Below are 25,938 nucleotides of genomic sequence, written 5' to 3' on the forward strand. Positions count from 1 at the left end.
AGTTAGCCAGAATACAAACATGTACGTTCCTTTGCTGACCTTCAAAATAAAATATTTGGTGAATGTTGTGTCCGCGGAATTAAGAAGATAGTAAACATGGGCGCTACTTTAGGGAAGTTAATTACACTACATATTTATATGCATACTTTTCCACTCGACTTTATCTTTTACACACCTAAAAAGTCTAATTGTAATTTTTATGTTGAAGGCAAATCTCGCGAGTTCCGGTATTGCTCTGCCTCTGACTATCGCTAGCTTCAGAGGCCAGCGCGCTGCACTTCCGATCAGCTGAGGTTCAGCTGACGATGCTCGGGCACCTGCTGCTCGGTTTGTTTACAACCCGCCAGCGGGCACATTGGCCGGAATCACGTCTTTGGACATATTATATATTATACATATTTTTGATGATTTTATTTATATAATCCGGACCAGTCGCACTTCGCAATATAAAGTAATTGCTGCTAAATGTAAAAAAAAATAGGTGATTCGACAGAAGTGTAGTACAGAAGTGCTCAGGATTTCATGCTCAAAATAATATTAATTATTTAAGATTTTATTTACTTAGAAAACGACAAGCGGAATAATTCATTTTATTAATAAACTGATATAATTTAGTTATTTAAACATCTCGGATCTATATAGGACTAAAATGTGCAGCACTTTGTTCCCGTTGTTTACAAGCTTAAATGTAAAGAAATGATTAAGACATTTGTTATTTCTGATTAAATTCATTCAGGACTTGTCACAGTTACAACCCCGTCTATGCCTGTGCAATTTGTATCAAATGAATCTCAACAAAGTTTTCGCGGTTTGAAACATCATGGCGGCTTACACGGTAGCCACAGCTTTTAGAAGCTCAATGAAACGTTTGCTAAAAGACACTGATGTGACCTCAAAGACAATTTGCTGTCTGTCAGCCAGCTGCACTGGTAAAGGTAAGTGTCCTTCCGTCATGTTGTAGTTAATGGTATTCAGGTTGTGCGAGAGTTAATGTGTTACAACCTGTCTTCTGAGGTAACGTTAACACATGGTAACTTTGCTGGCTCCATCACCCATAACCTCTGGATTACACTTGACTGTTGCGATTTCTCTTTCCAATGACGGTGTCATAGCATCTAATAGAATCAATTAATCTTATAAGCGTTGGATAACGATTAACAGATTTCTTTTGCTGTAATGCTTCAAGGTTACACTAGTTGGAGGACATGCAGCTCAACTGCATCATCCTGCTCCTCTGAGTCTTCAGCAGCAGATATTTGTGCCTCCAGTGAAACTATTGCACACTATGATCGTCTCGTTCAGCGTGGCTCCCTGAGGAAAGATGCTCAGCAGAGGGACGTGTTCCAGCAGCTGGCTCAGCTGCAGCACACCCTGAAAAACTACAGTAACAGCATCTACTTGAACACACCGTCACCAAGGCTAAACAAGAATACCAACAATCAGCTTCCTAAAGATAAAGAGCCCCACATTACAACAGCTGAAAACAACGGTGGTGAATCCACTGCTAAGGTAAAGGAGATATTATGTTGACATGATCATATCATAATAATACTGATAATCAAATCTTCAACACATAGAATACCATGTGCTCATACCAATGGATTATGTCCCATCAAATTAAGTCTGTATAGTATTGTTGTGATTATCCTCGTGATTTAGATTATTCCTTATTGACCGATTTTTGGCATGTAACCAGTCTCCAAAAAAATTAAAGACCACACCACAGACCTAACCACAATGGCATAAAGCAACCAATGTCCCGATGAAACATGCACATAAACAAACAAAATAACACAAAATAAAAATAACACTGATTGAACACATCTTCTACAATTCTCCCAAAGCAACAAGCTCTTCCTATTTGCTAGGTGTAGGACTTGTTAAGTTGATATATTGTGCTTCATGTAGGAGAGGCAGTATTTAGATGTTTAATTTGCAGACTACACCAATGAATACCAGATTACCAGGCCTATATAATCAATGGAACAATCCAAACTTTCAACCATATGATATGGTCTTCATCAGTGGGTGGAGTTTGCTCAGTTTTCATGGAGATGCATCTGTTGACATGCACGTTCAGCAGCTGACATTATAGCTACTGAACCATTATGTCAGCAGATCCATCTCAGTGACAACTGAGCAAACTCCACCCACTGATGAAGCTAGTAACTGGACCTTTTTTGAGTGGGGGTTTGTTTTGTGAAGCTACTATTTCCAGTTAAAGAATTAACCTTCATGCTCAAGACTAGTGGGATGTGAAATCACTCCCCAATTCACTCATGCACTATTCTCTCTCTACATAATAAACACTCAGTAGTGAGTAGGCATTTGAGATTTTGGACAATTATCGTCATTCTGCACCAAAACTGACCAGGGTAGTTTTGCATTGTTTGGAATTTAAGCAAAAAGTAATGTAGATGCTGCAGAGACTCGTTTCTTTCTTTTCTTTTTGAGGACTAAAATGGGCATACATTTCAGAGAATTCTGAATAAAATGTTGGAAAGTAAAAAATAGTGCACTAGTTAGAAAATGGTGAGTGATTTTGGACACCGTGGCAGCATGGATTTGTTTAAAGCCTTTTCCAGTGTGGCATCTGGATTCGCGTTCTGTTATAAAGCCCCATTGACGTCTAACATATGGAGGGACTTCACAGAGTCCACTGCACTGTACTCCAGTTGTATCACTGATGGTGGCCATGGGGCTCAGGTCAAAGGGAGGGTAGGGGTCTGGGAAGTGTATTGTGCATGTGAGTTTTGGAACGGCGTAATGTAGGGGGCTGTTGTTGTTTTTAGGTCAGGGGAGCTGACTGTCTAGTATTTGGTGGTGGGAGTTTTTCTGTTGGTTGGCTGGCACAGACACATAGGGTTAGGCAGAGATTTTGGAAGGCAGCAGGGCAGACCTCCCGCTGGGCTCGTCCCGGCACCCCTCTCACTCTCTCACCGTCCCCATGCAGTAATGAGGGGATCCCCATTGTCTGGGCCATTCTTGTCCTTTTTGCTTTTGATTCGGGACTCTGACAAATACTTTGGAGTTAGGCTATCAACACCACCGCCCCCCTCTCCTTTTGCACCTTATTTCTTGCTCCGTCTCTCACACACACACACACACACACACACACACACTGACTCGAGTACTTATGCAATTATTCTGGTTTGAATCAGGTCATACCACTGTCCTTTCGGTGTCTGTTCTCTCTGTGAAAGTGCCGCCATTGTCCTCACTAACTGACCAAGTCTGTGAGGAGAGTACACTTGACTTAATATTGACCCAATGTGGCGTGGTTTTGCGGATGGTCGGCTAACAATGGGCCATTGTTTAGAGAGAGCCACCCTCTTCAAGTCAGACCTGCATCATAGAGTCCTCCTGTACATTGTAGGTCTCTAGCAGGGCAGTTGTACCAGTTCAACATAACTGAGACTCCCACAGTCACTCCATTTACCTTGTTAGTGAGAGACATGCCAGCCCTGGCTGTAAATAAATATGTACAAAAGCATTTTTCCTGAAGTCAAAGCCAAAGTGACCATGTCCTGCATGTGAACTTTCCACTCATATGCCAGTCTATATCCTCCACCGAGAGGTGAGACAAGGCCACAGAGCTCAACTAGACAGGGCTGAGGGACAGCCTTGTCCTTCTCCACTCTGCCGTGGCAGAATGGCTTCCAGCCACCACTGACAATTACCCCACCATGCCAGAGGGCAGCTTGGGAAGTCAGGGAGAAGTCACACACTGTTATGCCAGAGCAGACAGGAAAGGCTTGTTGCTCTTCCAGTATTTCACTCCAGCACAGGACAGGCGGGGATGGAGGGATGAAGGGGGGGGGGGGGCAGAGAGAGAGGATGGGTAACAAACTTGTTTTTTCATTTAGTTTTCAATTGGCTATTGTCTGCATTTACCAGAGTCAATTGCTCTTGTGCGGTGAACACCAAGTGCAGTGGACACTTAGTACCGTCTCCATGAAATAGTTTCTGAATTAAATTTTAAGAGGACAAACCTTTTTCTATTTAGTGCTGAGTTCATTCCAAATCTATTCGGCGTTGCCCGGTTACAGAGCTGGACAATCCTCAACCGCACTGTTGTTAAACCATATATAAAACATCCTCGTATATACAAACAAGCTCCAAGTTATCATTACTTGTCATGATTAAACTGGTGGCATATGCATCTACATGGCTTGGCCCCTCTTTAGAGACATTTGGCTTTACTCGATATTCTCAGCTTGGTCACACAGAAGACGTTTTTTTGAAGCAAAGACCTTTTGATGATAGGAGGCAGGCAGCACAATGACTTCCAGCAGCACCTCAATGCAACAGTACCGTATCACAATTAGCAGCGCTAAACAGGCTGCACAGACAAGTCCACTCCATCTCGTATGGAGCCTCATCCAGTCCTCTCCGTTTTGTCTGACAAATCCCCCCATTGTTCCTCTGATGATGCTTTTCTTTCGTGGGAACCCTGGCTTGTCTTGTTGATTAGATCCCCTTTGTCTTCCTCCCCTGCAGTGGGCTAGTCTGGAGAATGTGAAACCTCACACTGTAGTGGTGGCTTAATGCCTCAGCATACTTTGTTTATTAAATGATGATTCAGTCTTATATGGTAATGAATATAACGAAGTTTATTTAGGTCGCCCGCTGTAGTGTTTTGTGATTTTAATAAGGAATCCATCTAAGCATTCATTTTGAATAACCCTATTGATTTGTTGTGCATTATTGTTTCTGACAAGCAGCTGTTAAGAGATTTAATATAAAACAAACATACTACTGTGATTGCCTCACTTTTCCTCTTTTACCCCCAAAGGAGGAACCCGCTCCACCACCATCACCCAAAGGCTTCTATATCTATGGAGATGTTGGTAAGATCACAGATAGAAAAGGTGTTTTTATCATGGAAATAGATGTCACTATGGCATTTTCTATGGTGCTAAATCTCTGCAAGAATTGAGAATAATTGCCTTTTCTTTAATCCCTCTCTCCCTTTCAGGCACGGGGAAGACCATGCTCATGGATATGTTTTACTCCCGTGTGGAAAACGCTCGTAAAAAGAGAGTCCACTTCAACGGCTTCATGTTGGACATCCACAAAAGTTAGTATTATCCTCCCACTCCCCGGCACTAACTGCTGAAGGTTGGCTTGCGTGACTTCATGGAAGTTTTCTGACTCGTGCGCTTGAGATCCTATATTTATCTCTGTTTGTCCTGAAGCCCTCCTGCTAATTGTCTACCATTATGCATACAGGTGAAATTACCACTTTATTCAGTATTGTCATTGGGTTTGGGGTGCTGATGCAGGTGTGCTTTAAGATGTGCCTGACGTTTGTGTACTGCTTAAAGGGATCCATCGGCGGAAACAAAGCCTGCCAAAACGAAGGCTAGGGAAAATGTTCACCTATGACCCCATATCACCGGTTGCCATGGAGATCAGCAATGAAACCTGCCTCCTGTGTTTTGACGAGTTTCAGGTGAGTGTGTTACAGGCTGTGTGTGTTCAAACTAGCAAACTGGACAGTAAGAAATCTCAATACTGTTGTGTGTTTTAATACTCTATGTACCAACTGCATACATTTGCTTAAAACAGTGGTACTCTGACACTGGTGAATACTTCTACTCCTACTTAGGTAGGTTATTGTAAAGAAAATACCTGTTGGCTGGGAGGATTAAATAAATACCCATGAAGTCCTTAAAATGTGCCAAAGATTCAAAGTAAATGCTTCTTTCAGGGCATATTGTGTATATAGTATAAATAATATTGTATAACCATATATTATTATATATTTTGTACAACCAGGATGTTGTACAGTATTCATGTTTAAAACTTAATATGTCAAATACTGTTCCAGATAAACCACATGTTTACACTCAGTCTGATCTACAGTCAATCTACTGGCAAGACATTTAACAAGAGGTGGTCATGTTTCTGCTGAAGTAATTATTTGTACATTATTTTGACACATGCTGCATAAATATTTTGTGTGTGTAGCTAATGGTATATTCAATATTGAGGGGAAATGGCAGCAGATGTGTTTATATGTTAAAGCCAAAGTCAGTAGAAAGCCACAGGACATGAGATATTGGCACTCCCAGATCAGATATCTTGAAACCTATAAGGAAGCAAAGTGATATTTTACAGTTTTGTTTCTTTTGTGGGTTGTAGTAACTCTGTGTATTCTGACTTTCGTGTGGAGTGTTCAATCTGTGATCACCATTAGTGTTCAGTCACAGCCGGTGTCTTTCCTGTCTGGACAACTGCATGCTTCTGATCTTGATGTCCCTACAAAAACAGGACTGGGGACACCTAGTGGCCTTTTTGAATACAGCGTCATTGTAAAATGACTTCCACGATCAATGAAACATTCAACAAAGTAGTCATTTATTAGTGCAGTCATAGTAAAATTGTGTAATCCCACATCACACGTATCAAGGTATAGCACTTCTTTGTCATTACCTTGAAACTGCAGCAGTCAGATGAGTCAGTGATCTGCTGCTGTTGCTTGTTTATGCACTCACACAGTTAGTTTTATCCCAAACCATTATGACCAAGTCATGTATAGTTGTTTTGCACACTGGATTTACAACTAAAAGGCACCTTGAGCCATTAGTGCTGCAGAACTTCTCATTATTTTACCCTCCCCTCAAAGGAGGGAGCCACTACTGAAGCTCTCTGTTCTCTGTGAGGTAGTTAGTCATTCACTGCAGGAGAGAAAGACGCGTCCTTCTGTCTTTAGCCATCATTAGCCAGCCAAACACATCTGTGAGCCGCTCAATGTTGTTCCTCTTACTGATATCATTACAGTTAATGCCAGCGGGTCAAAGGTCACAGAAGGTGCGCTTGCTCCCTCTAATCACACTCTATGCATCTGCGAGGATCAAGAGCTGCTCCTTTCATCCGCCCGTCTTTCACATTTTAAACTGCGGCGCTGTTTGTGCATTCTCATTGATTTGTTTTGTTTGCTGTCGCCAGCTTTGCTGTTTTTGCTTGTCGACTGTTGCTACCGGTGAATGGAGGGGAAACAAGCAGACATGTGCGCGTTGTTTGTGATGCATAAACAAGAGGTTGTGAGGTTGGGAGAGTTGGGGGTGGGGGGGGTGAAAGGGGGGGGTGGGGGGGGTCTATACCAATCAGCATCCTCCTCCACTCAGCCATGCAAATGAGGCTCTGGGTATCAGTCGCACTCTCCTGCTTCCTTAAGTGAGTGGAGCTAGAAAGCGACTGGCGGCGGCGGGTCAGATGAATCTTATCCTCTTAAATGCTAATGACATTTCTCCATTCTCTTCATTAGCGCCGTGCCATTATCAGTAATTTGTAGCCCCCCTCCCTCCTTTTACCGCCCCCACCCGGCTCCCCTAATGAATACTCTCCATTGAGAGGTCCGAGATGGAAAGATGGGAAGAGAGCGAGAAAGGAGGAAGAAGAAGAGTGAGAAGAAAACGCTTGAGGTTCATTGTCTCAGGGCCTCAGTCACCGTGCAGCCTCTGAAATTGCTCATAGGTTGTGTACATAAAGAGGTGTAACATCAAAAGAGGTTTAATTTGGCACCCGTGTGCCTCGCTGTAAACTGTCAGCCGCTTGAGTAATTGGATGCTCATTTAAATATCAGCATTGGCTGACGGAGATTGCACCATTATTTTTGTGTTCCACAAGTGCTACATCAGTCCCCTCCACCTTTCTCATTCTGTGGGTACCCATTCTCTGTCCCTCTCCCCCTACTCATTCAGCAATCAATATTGCCCCTCATACTATGCCCATGTTGAGGGCACATGAATAAACAAATCCAGGTTGTATAAAAGGTCATTTTTAAATGATTCTTTTGAAATGAAAATAAAATCCTGCGGTCGGAGGAAATGGGGGCCCCTTCAGAGAGACGTAGAGCCTTGGCTTTCTGTTGATTCTCATTACGCGCACACACAATCACTCACACACACACTCTCACTTACACACACACTAATTTGATGCCCCTAGCCACCTCTCCTTAGCGAAATCAAGGCTTTAACACAAATGTTAATCAAGTATTGGCAAGGGCAGTGGGGCTAATATGCAAAAAGCAGAAGACTCTCCAGAGTATGAAAGGAGGCATATGCTGTGGGTATGGCCATTAGAAGTGCCTGTTATATACAGGAAAGTAGGTAAGAGGGAGTAAGAGGAGAGGGCGGAACAGAAGTCGTCCTTTTATTCAAGACATCCTAGTTCTTAAAAAGGTTTCATTCCTAAATGTGACATGTCCTTCCTTTAAAATGATAGCAAAGAAACTTGAAATGTGTCTTTCAATTTACTTAAAATGTGGATGGTGACCTGAGAAATAATGTATTTTCCCCAAAATTGGATTCTTTCTTTACAGCAATAATGTTGCAAGGGAAGGTCACTTTATGTTAGTTGATTTGTGTGTCTTATTGGACGAAAACTTGTAAATTACAATTGGGAGACTGACGACAACAGCAGAAGCCTGAAATAATTGGACTTCTTTTACAATACACCCGTTTGAGTCAGTCCTCATTTAGTCGGGCGTGTTATTTGCATGCTTCTTTGACTACTGTGCATCACAGGGTAACATGATTTCTACCTTCACGGGGAAGGGAATTCAAAAGAACAACAGAGGGAGAGATGAGAGAATAAGAACAAAAGTGAGAGCACTGGATTACTAATAGAAAGGTCAGAGCTCTTCACTTAACGGCCAGCGGCTCGTAAACGTCCTTGCTTCAGTGTTGTCATCGACCTTTGTTTATTGTGGTCTCATGGAAATGATGTAGATGAAAAAAGGCAGTGAACAGTTAAATTGGATTTATGTATTGTAACCTTGTGTTGCCTTGTGTCTAGTTCATACATGTGTGCACCTTTCATATGGCCATCTTGGGTAGAAGTTTTGTCTGCTATTGTGACCCCAGTCTGGATTCACATTGCTCCGTTTTCATTATTCTTTTCTTCCTCTTGTTTTCTCGCCTGCGTTCAGTCATTCTCATGTCTGCTCAGTTGATTAGCTTGGGGCCGCTGCCTTGCCTCAGCTACTTGTCCCCAGCAGAAAGCCGCTTCGTGACCATTTGCAGTCAGTTCAAGTGGTTTAGGTGTGTGTGTGTGTGTATGTGCGTGTGGATGGAGTGTGAATGGCCATGACCAGACACAAAGGATTGAATGAGCACACCTGAATGACACTAATCAACATGGAGTGTTGATGGCATGGTTTGACCTCAGATGCGCACACACACACACACACACACACGGTGTAGCAAGAAAAGCTAAATTATACAGTACATGAATGTGTCTCTCTTCCTCTCTGGTCCTGTTCTGTCAGGTGACCGACATTGCCGATGCCATGATCCTGAAGCAGCTGTTTGAGACGCTGTTTAAGACCGGAGTGGTGGTGGTGGCCACCTCCAACAGACCACCTGATGGTACGATGAGCAGTGTCTGAACACATGCGTATTTTACTTTTTTTTATGTGTTTTTAGCTATTGAGTATATTGTTATTGCTAAACACATAGTTGAGTAAATAGGTAGGATGATTTAGTGCATCCATCAGTAACACTGTAGTAGCAGTCTTTTCTGTTCTCAGAAAAGTAATAAGTCTGAGGCAAATAAAGTTCATTTTAAAGGTTTACTATTAAGTGAAGTTACACATTATCAAGATCCATAGTACAGTCTCTTTCTCCACACACCAATTAACTCAACTTGCACTAACATCATAAACAATAAGTAGTAAAAGCAAAGGAGCATCTCAGTAACAGGAACATTATAACTGCCACAACAGTAATAGCAGCAGCAGCAAATATTCTATTCTACTAATGCTGCAGGAGCATATATAATAATTTAAGATATAACATTTTTCCCTTTTGCTTAGCGTCCATGCTCTGAAGTTAGGCCTATCCACACCTGGACGATATCTAATCCCACAGCCATATTCAGTTCAGTTTTTCATCAGGTTTATCTGAAAATTAAAATGTTCCCGGTTCTGCACTAAAGTAAAACATTTATGAGTTCTGTGCTGAGAACTGTTTTATCTGGTAACCCTTAATCCTTCTCCAAAATACCAGATGTTATTTTCTCTAAATATATTTGAATATCTAACATTTATCAGGGTGGTGTCTGAAGTTGTTTCCAGTTTTTTGATTTACAGTACATCAGTTAATTATGTGACTTCTAAAGCATAGTAATTTGGGGGTATTTGGGGAATTGAGCATGGTATCTTTGAGAAGAGTTTTGCAACATGTTTAATTTTGATGAATATTTACTGAAGCTCACAATGGCCTGTGAGTGCATGGTCAAAATGAATAACTACTAACTGCCAAGAATTTGTAGCTGTTAACACAGTAAACAGTAAAATATTGTCAAACAATGCCTGAGACCTGAAGGTCCATTTAACTGCTTGGCAAACGGCACACCACGTGCCTGCAGCTAAATTGACAAATAATATTCCTGGAACATCAATGTTTGCTTCTCCACCCCTTGAACCAGCAAATGTCTCAGTTACTTTACATACATACGACATTATTCACTTAATACTTTTATCCAGAAGTGTGTGGCTCCTGCAACAATCAGTTGCGCTTTACAAGACCACACCTTTACAGCAATTACCCACATTTGATACAGCTCTCACTGACATGATACAAGCTTTTAAACAGGCTTTGATGTTGCTTTTAGTGCCAGCGGAGAAAGGTTGGAGAAAGAATGAGCAAGGCGGTGATCAAGGTGGAGATAAATGCATGATGTGCTATCTGTCTTTCTTTCTCAGGGGGGAAGATGTTGATGTCTCCAAGTCTCGAGTGGGTACGAAGTGAATGGCAGCAAGATGGCTCTCGTAGACAAAGACGCGCGTCTCTGATATTTACTAGCTATTAAGAACAAAGCGCCAAACCATGCAAACTTGATAGAGAGCCTACTTGGTATTAATGACATGGTTAATGGAACACTGAAAGCCATAAGAGAAAACTGGACATGAAAGGCATACATTTTCCATCTTTATTGATGTGGAGATGCCGGTATCAGAAAGCGCTGGATGTGTTTGGAGGGGGAGTTTAGAAGAAGGTTTTTGCTAGAACGGCTAAAGTAGCGTTTTGTTGTTTTTTTACACTGATGGAGTTCAATGAGATTGAGGAAGGTTAGGGGGATAGATGGTGTCTTTTTGAAGTGGAACACCCTCAATGCAGTGGATCTCGCGTGCAGTTAAAATTAATGGACGTTGTGAGCTTATTTTAATTAACATTTTCAAGTTCAAGTAAAACCTTTCCTTCACAGTGGCATCGGGTACATCTACCTATAGCAATCAACAGTTCAATAACATGGGAAGATAGTCTGAAAAATAGCTGGCTCCTGGTGTGATTTAGCACACTCACAGCATACAAAGGGAATAGTTTGACATTTTGGGAAATATGCTTATTCGTTTTCTTGCTGAGAGTTAGGTGAGCAGATCGATACCACTCTCATATCTTAACGGTAGATATGAAGCTACCGGTATCAGCCGGTTAGCTTAGCTTAGCACAGTGACTGGAAACGGGGTAATAACGTGTTAATTAGTGAATTTTAGAGGTGCTGGTAGGCTTTGTAAGCCAGGCTAGCTATTTTCACCTTTTTCCAGTCTTTGTGTTAAGCTAAGTTAACTGTCTCCTGTTTCCAGCTTCATGTTTACTGTACAGACATCAGAGTGCTATCGAGCTTAAGAAAACTATTCATTTGCTTTAACCTTGGCAATAGTCATGTCTCATACACAGAACTAGTACAGGACAGTATAGGAGTTATGAAGCGAGTGTTATGTGTGTCCGGTCCTACTGTGGTAAGCTTAAGCCCAAACATCAACAACCACCACTTGTTTGCGTTCGCAGCTGGAGAGAGAGCTTAAGCCTAGATGTGTGTCTATGTGTGTGTGTGGGTGTGTGTGTGTGTGTGTGTGTGTGTGTGTCTTTGTCTGTGTTTGTGTGTGAATCCCTATCTGTTTTATCTGTCTATCACGGATGCTACTTCAGATGTAATTTGTTCCAGCCGAGCTAATTGAAACCTCTATTCAGCGAGCTGCTGTGGACATTGTCCGCGCTGAAAAGGCGACAGTCCTTTCTCTCGCCACCATTGTTTGGGAATGTAATGAATTTTATGTTGCTGCCGCTGCCGGTAGAGAAATCCATTTTTCTCTCCTGGTCCCAGTCCTTTTGTCGTGCCTCCCCACCCATCCTTCAGTTCATCAATAGCCACTTTATCTGCCAATCTGCGGCGGGGGAATGACATTATTAGGAGGCTAAACAGCAGCTCTAATACAGACCCTCCCCTCCTCTTTCAGATCTGTACAAAAACGGACTTCAGAGGGACACCTTCCTACCTTTCATCGACGTGCTGAAGGTAGAGACAAAGTCATCCCTCTCTCTTGTCTTGTTAATTTATTCATTTGTTTATCGCACACACACACATAAACACACACACACACGCACTTGCATGTGCGCCTCTGTCCCTCTGTGTCTGTCTTTTTGCAAGTTGCTCTTTAGTGGTTTGATGTTTTCTGCTTCCTGGATGCCACGCACAGTGTCACAAAGCTGTCTTTGATCATACCAGGGCACGGTGAAAGACTCACACAGAGGGAGCGAGAGAAAGGTAGATGGAAAAGAGCGTGAGTGAGTACAGGTAATGTGAATGAGAGATGGGTGGACGAACTGGGTGACTGACCCAGACTGCTTGCATTTCAAAAGTAGAAGGGGGTGGGGGTGAGTGGGGGGGGGGGGGGGGGGGGGAGCAATGGGGTGGTTAGCATTTTCAGCGAAAAATCTACTTTGCAATTTAAGCAGGTAGCACCATTATCCTGCCTGCATCTCAGATGATCATTGATGTGTTTGGAGTGATCATGATCATAAATAATTGCATAATAATTTGTTGTCATGCATTTTGCAACAGAGGAGGGCAGCATTCTTGCATCTTTTATTGGTATTTAGTCTAAATAGTTAAGGCAAGCAATATCCAACTGCAGAGCATTGGGCCACAAATGCTCGGTTTATTGTTCCCTCTTCATAAGAACAAATGAGATCGTAGAGGCAAACAACAGCCAACAGAAACAGGTTTCATCTTACACATAAGACCACTCATTCTGTCCACATCTCAAACATATAAACACACACACAGTCATGATTACGTGGATATGAAATACAATAACCACTAGGTGCTATACTTTACATACTGTTCTATAAACTGTGTGACTTGCATGTATCGGCTGCTTATAACCGAAGTAGATGTGTAACAACGGTAAATTCTGACCTGACATCGTTTGTCAGATAAATGCTCTTGTGTGGCTTAAGTACTGAAAATCACCACTCGTAGTGCTACTTGAATTTTATGGTTTAATGAAGGACACGGTTTTTAAATTCTTATTTATTACAGATAATAGACACATTTAAATATGCCTTACTGACGTGACAGAAAAAAAACACTTTTATTAATCACCTGTATTAACATTGATTTAGCAGAATGATTCGAGCCATGAAGAAAAGAATATTCCAAAAACAAAATATCACTGGTATGTTGGCAATTACATGTACTATAAAGGTGAATATGTTTACAAAGAAATACAGTACACAATGCTGGAAAAAGCACTTAGGGTCATTTGGAAAGCATCATTTTTACAGTTTGTTCAATAAGCAGTGCATAAATTGGCTTAACATCGCATCACATCTAAGCAGATAAGTAACTAAGTAAGTAACTTTATTTATATAGCTACTCTCAAGTGCAGAGCGCCACAAAGTAAACATCTGTTAAGAATAATAGGTTTTAGCTAGCTAGTTTTTCTTATCCCTTACTATATGCTATATATAACATGAGCTGATATCACTATTAGCCTGATGGGCCTTAAAACTCCATTATTGTTAGATTTAGATTAGATTAGCCTTTATCGTCTAAGGAGAAATGTGTCATGGGCATTCGAGGGAACACACTTATCGTCGTAGCGGCACACATGTACAATCAAACTACAGTTAACATGCAGTATCACACAGATCTATAAACACCAGGCATCTTTGTGAAGGATGTGGTTTGGCTCGTCAGTGATTTTAAGGCCCTGCTTTCTCACTGTCTCCTCAAATATCTCCTGGAGAGAAGATGGGGGTAGCATGCCGATTATTTTACAGCCCTTCTAATCAGGTTTTGGAGTTGTGTGATGCCCATAACGAATAATGGATTCAATGGCTGCCCTGTAGAACAATAACATAATGCTTTCATCCTCTCCATGGACCACGAGCCTTCGCAGAAAACGGAAAAGCTGACTGATTCGTGAACAAACCTGCTCCACTTGATGAGCCCATTGTAACTGAGAATCAAAGTGAACACCTAAGTACTTGTACTTTGTAACCTGCTCGACTCTCTCCCCGTTGATTAAAACTGGGCTGTGATCACCAACAGGCCTGGGATTGAAGATGTTCAGGCTCTAGTTATGATAATTGGTATGTTGTTGGGAACTTATTATGATCCCATTACATGTATCTGTTACCTGTTGCATTACACGCCTCCATGTGAGTACCGTTGTGTGACAAAAAAAACTGTAGGAAATTGCTACACAGATGCTACAACAAGAGCAACATGGTTGATCTGCGGGGCCCAGGCCAGGGTCAGGGTCATCAGAGCTCCACTGTATGTTAAAACACACATACAAATGTACACACACTACAACCGGGGAGGTCTTAGAGTCACCCTGCTCCACACCCACTCTCCCAGCAGCACCCTTGCCCTCTCTAATCCACCCTCATCAAGGTCCTGAATGCCTGTTGTCCCTCTCTGCCCCGCACTACCTCCTCTCTTTCAGGGCAGCATGTTCCCCTTTGTGAGACCATCTGGTTTTTGGGGTCTGGTTTTTTTTTTTTTTTGGAGGGGGTGCAAGGCGTTCTCTATAGTGGCCTGTTCTGTAAAGTTAAAGCGTGTTTTAGTGAGGTCACGCTGCTAACTAGCTGACCCTTAATAGATTGAATTAATGCTCGCAGGGACCAGCGTTGCGGGTCGTCCTCCCTGATGCAGCTCGCCCTGGTATGTGTGTGCCTGAGTGTGTTTCTATAGCGATTGAGGGAGTGAATGAGGGTGTTAAAACAGTAAAAATAGCCTCTGACCTCTCCTCCCTATCACCTGAGATGGAGTTGTAGAGGTTAATCCATCTCCTCTGTCCGCCTGGGTTGACGTCTTTATTTAACTATTGACTTCTGATTAGTTGGGGACCCCCTTTTTCCTCAGCCCCCCCCCCCCCAAAAAAAGAATCATCCAGCTTCCTCATCTTAAAAATAAGAAATCATTACATCAAGTAAAGTACAAACTTTTAAGCAGATCGACATACAACTTCACCAAACCTAAAATTCATTCAGTCGGTTCTTGTCTTTTTTAGCATCTCTGTAAACTCCATCAGGGATTCTATTCACTTGTTTAGGCTTTTTTTTTCTTTGTAGCCATGGCAAAGCTCAGAGTTCTGTAAAATACAGGGTTTAAGGGCTTTTTTTTTAAATGGACACTGCCAGTTTTGTAACTAAGACACTTGTTCTCTCTCACAAACTGTCCTCCCTCTCCACTCCACTCTTCATTGCCCATCCTGTCTCTACCCCTCCATCCCCGCTCTTTATTCTATTACTATCCTGTTCTGCTCGCTAGCTTTACTCACCCAAGGTCAGGTCTCTGTATTTTGGTAGCAGAATAGTGACTTTATTTTCCCTCCGCTTGTTCGATTGCAGTTGTGCACAATGCTGCCAAAGGGGGGAAAACATGACTACAACCCTGAGGCAACTTTGAGTGTCTCTGGGTTTCCTGCTGTTTTTAACCCTTCTTTTGATCCGCTCTCCTTCGCTTTTTTTTGTGTGTCTTTGTTAATAATTTGCTGTGTGCTGCGAAGTTGGTGATGAGAGAGAAAAATAGATATATAAATAAAAACAGGATGATAGAGAAAGGAAAAACTGAGGGATGAGAGCGATGTGGCCCTCCAGGGAAGACCTTGGCGAGAAGGATTGCCTGTGAAGAGCCGGCAGCCTGCCAGTTTCAATCAAATGGATGTTGATGTTTGATGACTGTCATTGTCTTGCAGAGCATTTAAAGGCAGGGCAGTGCCACTCACTGTATGCCTCGAGGGCGCATCTCACTTCTTTCATATCAGTGTCTCGCTTCTACAAAACTGAACAATTAAGAAAGGACGAATCGATTTTTCTCCTTTTTGAACATGAGGAATGAATTCTGGCTCTGTATGTTGTTATTTCCTGCTGCCTAACTGATGTTTTCCAGTGTTTTTATTAGAAGTGTGTGCACGTATCAGATGTATTTGATCAAGTATACATGTTTGCGCACAAGTACATTAAACTGTACTGTATGTATTCATTTGTAAAGCACCACCTGCAGTGTGAGGGCAACACTTCATTCAGAGTTGTCGCTCTCATAACTAACATTTACATTTAAAGCCCCTTTTCTATACTTGTTATGCTCTCTGCCTCGCCTCTTGATGTTCTGCCCTGTTTTCACATTTGTAGCATCATGAAGCTGAAAAAACAGCTGGTTTTTAGATTTGATGCTCAGAAAGTCTTTTTTTTATGACGATATGGGTAAAAAAAACTCAGGTAAACAAGTTAGTGACCCCTAACTTGTTTATTAGTTTTTATACTTCTGTGATACATTGTTGATGCTGTTTGTGTTCAAATAGGGCAAGATAGCTTCATACGGGGGAAATTCAAAGAGCCTCACATAACACATCAGGACTCTGTTCGCATGTTGCCAGAGTAAATCGCATTATAAAAACAAGTAAAATGTAAAGAAAAGAAAATAGCATAAGAAGTGAAACTATCAGATTTTTATTGTGGATCTTGAGGCTGTTTTTTGCTGTAATTTAAAAGTAATACATGTTGAAGCACGTCCCAAATTTGGTTCAGGTCTGATGCCAAGTAATACCAGAACCAGTCATGCTTCATGGGTTTAATGCTTCATTAATAGGCTTCTTGATACATTTTCATTATCACTTGGTTATTTGCCAAGAATTAGGCATTACTGTTTACTGTTCTCTGTTTATTACTTAATTACATGTATGTTAAAACACAAGACAGGTTTTTAATACTGAATAACAAAATGTTGGTTGTGTGAATTCTTTCTCAAAACAAGACCTAGTACCATTCTGCTCATCCCTGCAACATATATTAGCTAATAGTAGCTTCCCAATATTTGGATTCAGGCCAGAGCCGACTGATCTTAAAGGGGGATTTTACACATTTTTCTGGGCGAGTACTACTACATATGTGAAAACGATTGAATAAAGCCTTTTGTGGCTATGTGTAGTCTGATAAATTGCCTCAAGTGATGTCACTGGTGTCAGCGTGAGCTGGTGCTGAAGGCTACAAGTTTGAAAATGAAAATAACCTGGACGTGTGAAGTTAGAAAGAAGTGAGCCTCTGTGGTCTGCTCCTCATCTCTGCTTGAGGCCACATTGGCCGCTACTAGCATAAAACAGCCAAACTGTCCGTGGTCGAGGTGCACTGTGGGTAATGTAGGCACCAGGTTTTGACAAGAAGAATGTGTGGAATAAAAGATTTCAATCCTTTATTTTTTTTTAACTGTCCATCGGTGAAGAACTCTTAAAGGTCTGGTGAGCTGACATTATACCAGAGGATCAGAGAGGTATTGGTCCTAAACCACTTGATTGGTGATTTATTAAGTAAAATCTGCTCTCACTGCAGAGCTTTTAATGCTGCAGTGATGTGCTCGGCTGCATTGAGTCCATTTCTTATGTCTATGTTGCTACCAACATGGGGAGCCTCTGTTGGCCAGGTGCAGGTACCACAGACTCCACCGAGTTTTGGAGCTGTTCGGTTGTGGGCCTCAACAGAGCTAGAGAGGGGTTGAGGGTGGGGGGTCCAGTGGGGTCCTGGATCGCAAAAGGTGGGGCCTCTGGCTCAAAAGATGTTTCCCCAAGAGGAGCAGCAGAGGCAGGGGAAGGTTGTGAGAACGACCTCTCGGAACAAACCATCGCTGGCCCAAGGCGGTCACACTTTAAGGGAATAGATCATTAGGTGTAATTAGGGTGTTCACATTGTCATGTACCCCCCCAACTGCCCAAGAATGAATAAAATCACCAGATACACCCCCCCCACTCACACTCACACACTCACACACACTCACACTCACACACACACACACACACACACACACACAGCAGCTCCCCAGTTAGTGAAAACACTTTGATGTCAGAAGAGTCGTCCAGAACTTGCCAGCATAAAGGCAGTGTTTTAAGCTCTCTCTCTTTTCTCCCCCTCTCTCTCGACCCCTCTATCCCTCCCTCCCTCTTTTCTTCTTTCCCTCCACACAAGGCTGTAAGACACACATGGTTGAATGAACGACAACCTTTCCCCTCCTCCCCTCTCTCCCCCTCTCTCCCCCCTTCGTCTCTTTTTCAGCCTTCCCACCCCGCATTTCTTTGAGGCCTGGTCAATTCTCCGGGCCAAACAAAAAAAGCATCAAATGTTTTCTGCTGCTGGGTAATGAGGGAGTGGACCTCATCAGGGCCCAATAGTCAGCTATCCTTGGCTTTTGTTGCAGCTCAATGGCACCGCGCTCTTTGAAAAACTCAAAAGCAACTTTTTGAGGAGTAAAGGATAGAGAAAGATATGGCGTAGAGGGAGCGGGCGCCGAGGGGAGCAGAGGCAGCCACCAGAAAAAAAAGCCACTCTGTTTTTATGCTAAGCGGCTGTCCAGAGAGAGCAGTGGACAGATTGGACAATGACATGATTGGAGCTACATGTGTTTGGATGACTTTCTTCTAAAGAGACTCTGATTCTCATGTCTGTCATCTCTCTCTTTTGTCTCTCCCTCCCCTCTTGTGTCTGTGAGTTCGTGAATGGGTCCGTGCAAGTAGTGAAACTCTTAATTTGCAGCGGCGCTGCCTCCGTGCTGCTATTCTGTGAGTCAGCTGCACATAGGACTAGTCTTTACACCACTTGAACAAAAAGCTAATATTGTGGCATGACTCATAGTGATAATAAAACTAGGGCTGCAACTAATGATTATCTTCCTTATCAATTTAATCTGTAAATTACTTTTTGATGAAGCGTTAAGTCTTTAAAATGTCAGAAAATAATGAAAAATGCCCCTTGCAATTTCCCAGAGCCCAAAGTGACATCCTCAGATTTCTTGTTTTGTCCAATCAACAGTTCGAAACACAAATATATGTTCAATTTACAATCCGATAAAACGGAGAAAAGCAGCAAATTCTCACATTTGAGAAGCTGAAACCAGTGAATTAGCTAGTTTCCACCACACGTCTCTATCAGCCAAGGTCCCATTTCATTGTTTGGCATTTTGACTTCATAAAAGACAATAAGTTGATTATAAAGAATTTTCATAAAAACGTTTCCAATCAATGTTCTGTTAATAGACTCAATGAATCATTTCAAATGAAGTCACAAAGTGAAACCGACAGTCTGTTGGACTTCAGTTCAACTTAATTATTATTGCTCTTGAGCCTTTAGTGAGATAGAAAAATCTTTTCTGAAGGACAAAAGTGAACACAGGTGCAAAGGAAGGACTGAGATATCATGTATTGAAGAAATTGGAATTAGAAATGTGAACATTTTAATATCAAAAGAAATATTATGCAAAGTGATTTTTGCTTCACTAAAATCCCAGTGTTTGGACATTAATCGGCAGCAAGACCCCAAAGTTTATAAATTAATCTCTGACTTAACATCAGTGTACTTCATGAAGAGTATTTGTCCATTAAGCATATATGTAATATATATGTAATGTAGTGTGTAGACGTAGGTATTGTAGAATAAACAGAGACAATAGAGTGACTTTTGCACCAGACTAGGCCTGGCACTAAAGATGATCTTCCTTATTGATTAATCTGTTCCTTAATTTCTTGATTAATTGATCAATCGATTAGCCTATACAGTGTCTTCAAATATTAACTAAAAATCACAGTTTCCCAGAGCCTAAGGTGATGCCTTTGAACTGCTTGTTTTGTCCAACAAACAGTGCAAAACTCAAAGATTTTATTAATTTACAACGATGAAACGCAGCAAATTCTCACAGTTGAGAAGCTGAAACCAGCGAATGTTTGTCATTTCTGCTAAAAACGACTAATCATCATCAGAATTGTCGATCAACTAATCGATTCATCGCCTAACTGTTTCAACAGTGCAGCTGGTAGATGTTTATTAGAGTGTATTATATGGGATTGTTGTGCAACTTTACAGCAAGATATACAGAATAAGCTAAAGGGACAGTTGGCGATGAGTAGACTGACTAGGATTTGAGTCTGTGAGAGGAACGTGGTGGAGGGGGTAGTGTGTAATGTGTAGGCGGATGAAATCTTGGAGGAGTGAGAACTTGACAATCCTCTCAAGATGGATAATCAAGTAATGACCCGCAAGGCCTCAGTCTCATCTGATTATAAATAACCAATGGAATCATCATCACTGATTGTGTTTCCATTCCTCCTTCTCTCCCCTCTCTTATTTGTACCTCGCTCCTCCGTCAAGAAACGCATCAGCCGTCGTAGGTAGAGACGGTTCATAAAGGGAGGGAGTAGAAGATGGCAGGAGAAAAGACAAACTGAGATTCTAATGATGTGGCGGCGATAGTGACAAGTTGTTTTTTTTTTTTCCTCTTTCTTTCTTTCTTTTTTTCCATTTTGGAGGGACTATTTACCCCGTTGGCGGGGTCACAGTAGGTTGATGAAATGACACCTCCCTTTTGTGCGTGGGGGAGGGCGAGTTTGTCAGGTTGTTATTAAGCCTGATTCAGCCAATTGGCTCAGAGTGGGAACCCCGTTTGTGTGAGCGGACATGGAGATAAAAAGTTGACAGCGGAGAAGAATAGAGTATTTCCGTCCCCTTGCTTTGTGATGATTACTAATTATCCTGCAGCTTAAGGAGGCCAGTGGCAGAAATTCACTGATTTCATAATTTACTGGAGCTGTCGTCGAATACTCAGTCAGCCGGTGATGGCTTGGATGGGATGATATGCAATTCCTTTCTTTTCTTTGATAGAATGGTGGAGATGATGATTATAGTTTGTGCTGTACTCCCTGACATGAATCCTGTTGACGTTTTACACTATCTGGAAAAGTTTGAACTTTGCATCACGAGTTCACCCCGGCTGTAACACACTTGAATAGCTGCAGGAACAATAGATCGGCTCAATAAAGAATGAAGAAGTGACACAAAAACCTGAGCGCTGTCAGAGGAGAGTAAGATGTCTCCTGCCTTCTGCGTTGCACATGTTTTCACTTGTTCCTTATTTGCCATTTGTCCATTTTATTATTTATGCTGAGAGGGAAGCAGCGACACAAAGCTCTTATCATCCACTTTCCACACGACAGAAGAGCAGCAGAGAACTGTAAAGCAATAGAAACTGTAGAAACACAAGAATTGAATTCACACCAACAACAAAAAATAGACTCCTCAGCACAAACTCAGAAGATTTCCAGAACACGATCAATCTACACCTAAAAGATAGCATCTAATCTGATAGCTTCCTAAGGTTTATTCCATTTATATGGTGCACATTTTCGGTATTTCTCATCTGTATGTTCAATACTTCTCTGGTAACTTCTATGTGCCACGACCAATATTATATGATATTCTAAAAAATACATTTTAAGATTTTTAAGACACAAGAATCAGATTTAAAGGATAGGTCTGGTGATCTTCTACAATTTTTTTTTATTGCATAGTTTAGCAACGGTATTTCTATACCACGGGTCTACACTTTTTATTAAGTGAGATTACAATGTTTTTAGATGTATTTTTATACAAGAAATAGAACTAAAAGGGAAAAAAATCTAAACTAAACTTGGTGGCTGAAATGAAACCACGTAACAAGAAACCCTAATCCTCGTTATTAGGGGACTCGTTAGCTTTTAGGTTTAGCTCAAAAGCTAAATGATGAGTGACTATGAATGAACAAAAACAAGTCTGGCAGTTTTGCCTAGAAGTCCCAATTTTGCCATACTATTGTGAAATAACAACTTATCCCATGAAAACACCGAAACAAGGAATTGATCCCACTAACAAGTGTTGTTTCTGTAACCGACGCCTGATGTATCTTATCCTGCTGTGCCATAGAACTCCACTGTCGTCCAAAAACCATTAAAAACACATCAGTGAACCAAACCGTTGCTCTGGGTGACGTGTTCCTTCATTACCATGGACACACACTGTCGTTTCAGTCAATCCCACACACACCATCCTGCTGCTGGCCCTAATAAACGCACTATTGACACATGTTTGAGTAATGTTTAGACAAGGTAGGAAAGTCGTGAAGTATTGAGAGACAGACTAACGCATTTGTTTAAAATATGAAAAATATAGTGTAGTGCGAGGAATATGTGGAATAAACCAATTTGCCCTTTTACCGACTTTTCATTTGTCCCTGTGTGTGTGTGTGTGTGTGTGTGTGTGTGTGTGTGCGCGCGCGCAGGAGTACTGCCACACCATCTGCCTGGACTCTGGGATTGACTACAGGAGGCTGGACAAGACTGCAGCAGGGAAACTCTACTACCTGTAAGACACACACACACACACACACACACACTAATATTGGTCCTATTTGCTCCTCTTTTTGCAATCCAACTCAGCTCAGAGGTTGCGCAGAGGTCTGGTAATGACTCGACATTAACCTGCATCCACAACATACACACAAGCATTCACATACACACACACACAGGAAATGTTTGTGCACATTATTGAGTTAGACAGCAAGAGAAGGCAAACAGATGGATAAATGGGGAGAAGCCGAGTTGGAGATTTATAAAGACCTACATTACCTTGAGGGATCCATGAAAAGAGTGAAAGAGGGATCAATAGAATATGAGAAAATGGAAGAGCTTTAAAAGCTAGTTTTCTATTTTCCTCATTACGTGTGTACTGTAAGCAACACACGCAGACAAACAAGGTATGAATGACACTGCTGTTGCTCATCGCTGTACTGGAGCTTTCAAGTGCTTTCGTCTTTTCACTGTATGTAAATAGAGCGCATCACATCCTTTTACCTGGAGTTAGCACACATGCAGACACACACACTTACAATCTCATTTTGACATGCATTCACGGGCTAATGCTTGTGTTTAGAGCCTAACATCCTGTTTTTTACTGATGGAGTGAAAAGCTAAGTACCCCCCCCTCCCATGCACTCCTTGCTGCCACCGTTTGATGTGGCCACTTCACCATTATTAATTTCATATCCTATTTTTTCTTCTCTGTTTTGCTGCGTGTGTGTTCAACGTGTGTGTCTTGTTCAGCACAGGGGAGCCTGGTGCCGAGGCCTTCTTGGACGCGCTGTTTGAGGAGCTGGCCATAAGACAAAAGAGAGGTAAGGAAGTTAAAGGACAACTTGCCCCATTACGATGAGAGACATTAAAACATCTGATGCAGCATGTCAACACTATTATAATACACCTTGTTTTGTTTTTTCTTGTATTAATTTATGTCTAAAAACCCTGTATTTTAATAGATATTTTAATCTGTACACACTGTATGGAAATCTACATTTTTAAACTGTTGATCATGTATGTCACGTTATTTAATATCCTTCACTTCTTGCTTCCTGCTTTGTTAGTTTAAGAAAAGAAGGAGGATTTGATGTCTATGGTCTAAGATTAACTTTCATGCCGTCATAGATTTGTTTTTGATATAAAGATTTAAACTGTAAATGTGATGGTAAAAACAGTATGAGGATCAGTTATATTGTTGGGTGTGTGTTTCCATAGTTACAGGCCCTCGGTTGCTCACAGTGCTGGGCAGAGACGTGACTCTGGAAAAGACCTGTGGCTCCGTCGCTGACTGTACTTTCGATGAGCTCTGTGGCAGAGTGAGTGTTTCATCCTGGCTAGTTTTCTTCCTAAAATCTCTATTTGTTTCATTGCCAGCATTGTGTAATTGTAAAACTACTGTTTCAAGAGTTACTTAATAACACATATTCTTAACAATGATACTTATTGCTGTATTGTTTGAGAGTTTTTGTAGTGTGAAACACTAGGAATGACTTCTGGCCGGACTCAAACCACAGATATCCCAGTTACACAGTATGAACCTCAGACCACCTGAGCACTGGGGCGCTCCCAATCTCTTTTTGACTCTCACACACACACACACACACACACACACACACACACGCACACAAAATCCACTCATCACTAATCAAAACTGCTCAAATTCAAAGCGCTTCTCTTGCCTCTTTATTGCCTCTGCGTTCTGTTTCTTCCCTCCTCTGTGTGCGTATTGTCCCGAGCCTTTGCTCTTAAACTGAATCACCTTCCCTCCATCTCAGTCCTATTTTGTGCTCAATGTCAAAAAGCAAGTCTATTGACATTTTTTGTGAATAGTTGAGCCCGTTGTGCCTCAAATAAAGCGGTGTGGTAGAGTAATCTGCGGTGTGTGTGTGTGTGTAAAGTCTGAAGCCTGATGGACAGCGGCGAGCTTTTGCAGGCATCTGAGCTTCAAGGCTTCTCCTTCCATCGGACACATGTTGACACGTCCACTTTAATTTTGAGAGCAATCATCCTGAATGGCAAAGAACCAAGGACAAAATGACATCAGCCTGAGCCAAACATACAGACTGCAACATTCACAGCGCATGTGTCTGTGTGTGTTTACGAGGCAGCTGTGCGCATGTGCTACACTGGAACTATTTACTCTCTGCCCTGTGATGTGCTGCTGTAGATTAGCAGCTCAAGTCTGACTTTGTTTCGGTATGTAACCTGCTCGGTTGTTTTCTAGCCTCTGGGGGCCAGTGACTACCTGGAAATGGCTCGGCTGTTTGACACAGTATTCATTCGCCGTGTCCCCATGCTGACACTGAGCCTGAAGGACCAGGCCAGGCGCTTCACCACCCTCATAGACAACTTCTACAACTACAAGGTACTCTGACTATTTGACAGACCAGAGTTGGGCTAGGTACTTAAAGATAGGCAAAAAGAAATGCATCATATCACAAGTGCAACATGCTTAAAGGTTTGAAGCTTAAGAAAGCAGTGAAGCAGCAACTTTCTGTGCTGTATTATTCAGTGTGGATGCACAACGCACACAGCAACTGAGAGGATGATGGATCATTTTACAAGTTGAGTCCAAATTCAAGATAATGATGATGACAGAAGTGACTTTTGTTGGCTGAAATATTACCACTCACTTTTTAAACAGTAAATCACCACATTATTCACTACTGCAAAAAGTAATATGTCTGTGGTATATTACCACTGCATTCAGTACTTAAGTTGAGTGCCAACCTCACTTCCTATGAACTGTAATTTGATCAGTCAATTCTTTATAGTGTCAAAGAGGATGTTTGAATCTTTAAATCTTCTCAGAGATGCAATAAAACACCTCATATTGACCAGAAATGTAAGTACTGTCAGTTTAAGGAGGCAATGAATGAATGGTTAACCGCTCTCATTTAATATTGATCACTGGAAACAGGCACTTAATCATTAATGATATTGGACGTAACCTCCATAAATAAACTGGACATTTCTCGTGTCTGATCCCTCTTTACTTCTGGTCCTTGTCCCAGGTGAGAGTGGTGCTGCTGGCGGCGGCTCCTTTAGACCGGCTGTTTGTCCACACTGGAGGGGAAGATGAGAGGGACCGACAACTGCTGGATGACCTGGGCCTCAGCGGGGTAATATATCATATCTGCTCCAACAGAATATGAAGTGAAAACAGCAGGAAATCAATCATCGCCTTTCAGTTGTGAATGGATGCTGTGTGTTCCCAAAATCATGTGTCCCCAAAACTGTTGTTGAACATTGTACAACATTGTTTCTCCAACCCAAATGTTTGGATTTGGATGGATTTGAGTGTATCGGCCGCTAACGCTGCTGTTGGCTCCTTTCCTCAGGAGGCAGCAGAGCACCTGACTCTCTTCACAGCCGAGGAGGAGATCTTTGCCTTCCAGAGGACCGTCTCCAGGCTGATGGAGATGCAAACGGAGTCGTACTGGATGGAGGGAGACCGCAGCCACGGCGAGAAACACATAGACACCTGA

At 41.9% G+C, this 25,938-nt stretch overlaps 1 protein-coding gene across 1 annotated transcript; it reads left to right on the plus strand.

The window, feature by feature from the left end:
- Positions 1-96: 96 nt before the first annotated feature.
- afg1lb (AFG1 like ATPase b) lies at positions 97-25,938 on the plus strand. Its single transcript, XM_070926338.1, has 14 exons — positions 97-100; positions 256-327; positions 1,187-1,509; positions 4,796-4,850; positions 4,979-5,080; positions 5,328-5,455; positions 9,278-9,377; positions 12,251-12,309; positions 22,378-22,460; positions 23,198-23,268; positions 23,666-23,766; positions 24,675-24,815; positions 25,465-25,572; positions 25,792-25,938. Exons 1-14 carry the CDS (start codon positions 97-99, stop codon positions 25,936-25,938), a joined length of 1,494 nt encoding a protein of 497 aa, XP_070782439.1.

The sequence above is a fragment of the Enoplosus armatus genome, chromosome 19, assembly GCF_043641665.1.
Source record: "Enoplosus armatus isolate fEnoArm2 chromosome 19, fEnoArm2.hap1, whole genome shotgun sequence".
NCBI lineage: Eukaryota > Metazoa > Chordata > Actinopteri > Centrarchiformes > Enoplosidae > Enoplosus > Enoplosus armatus.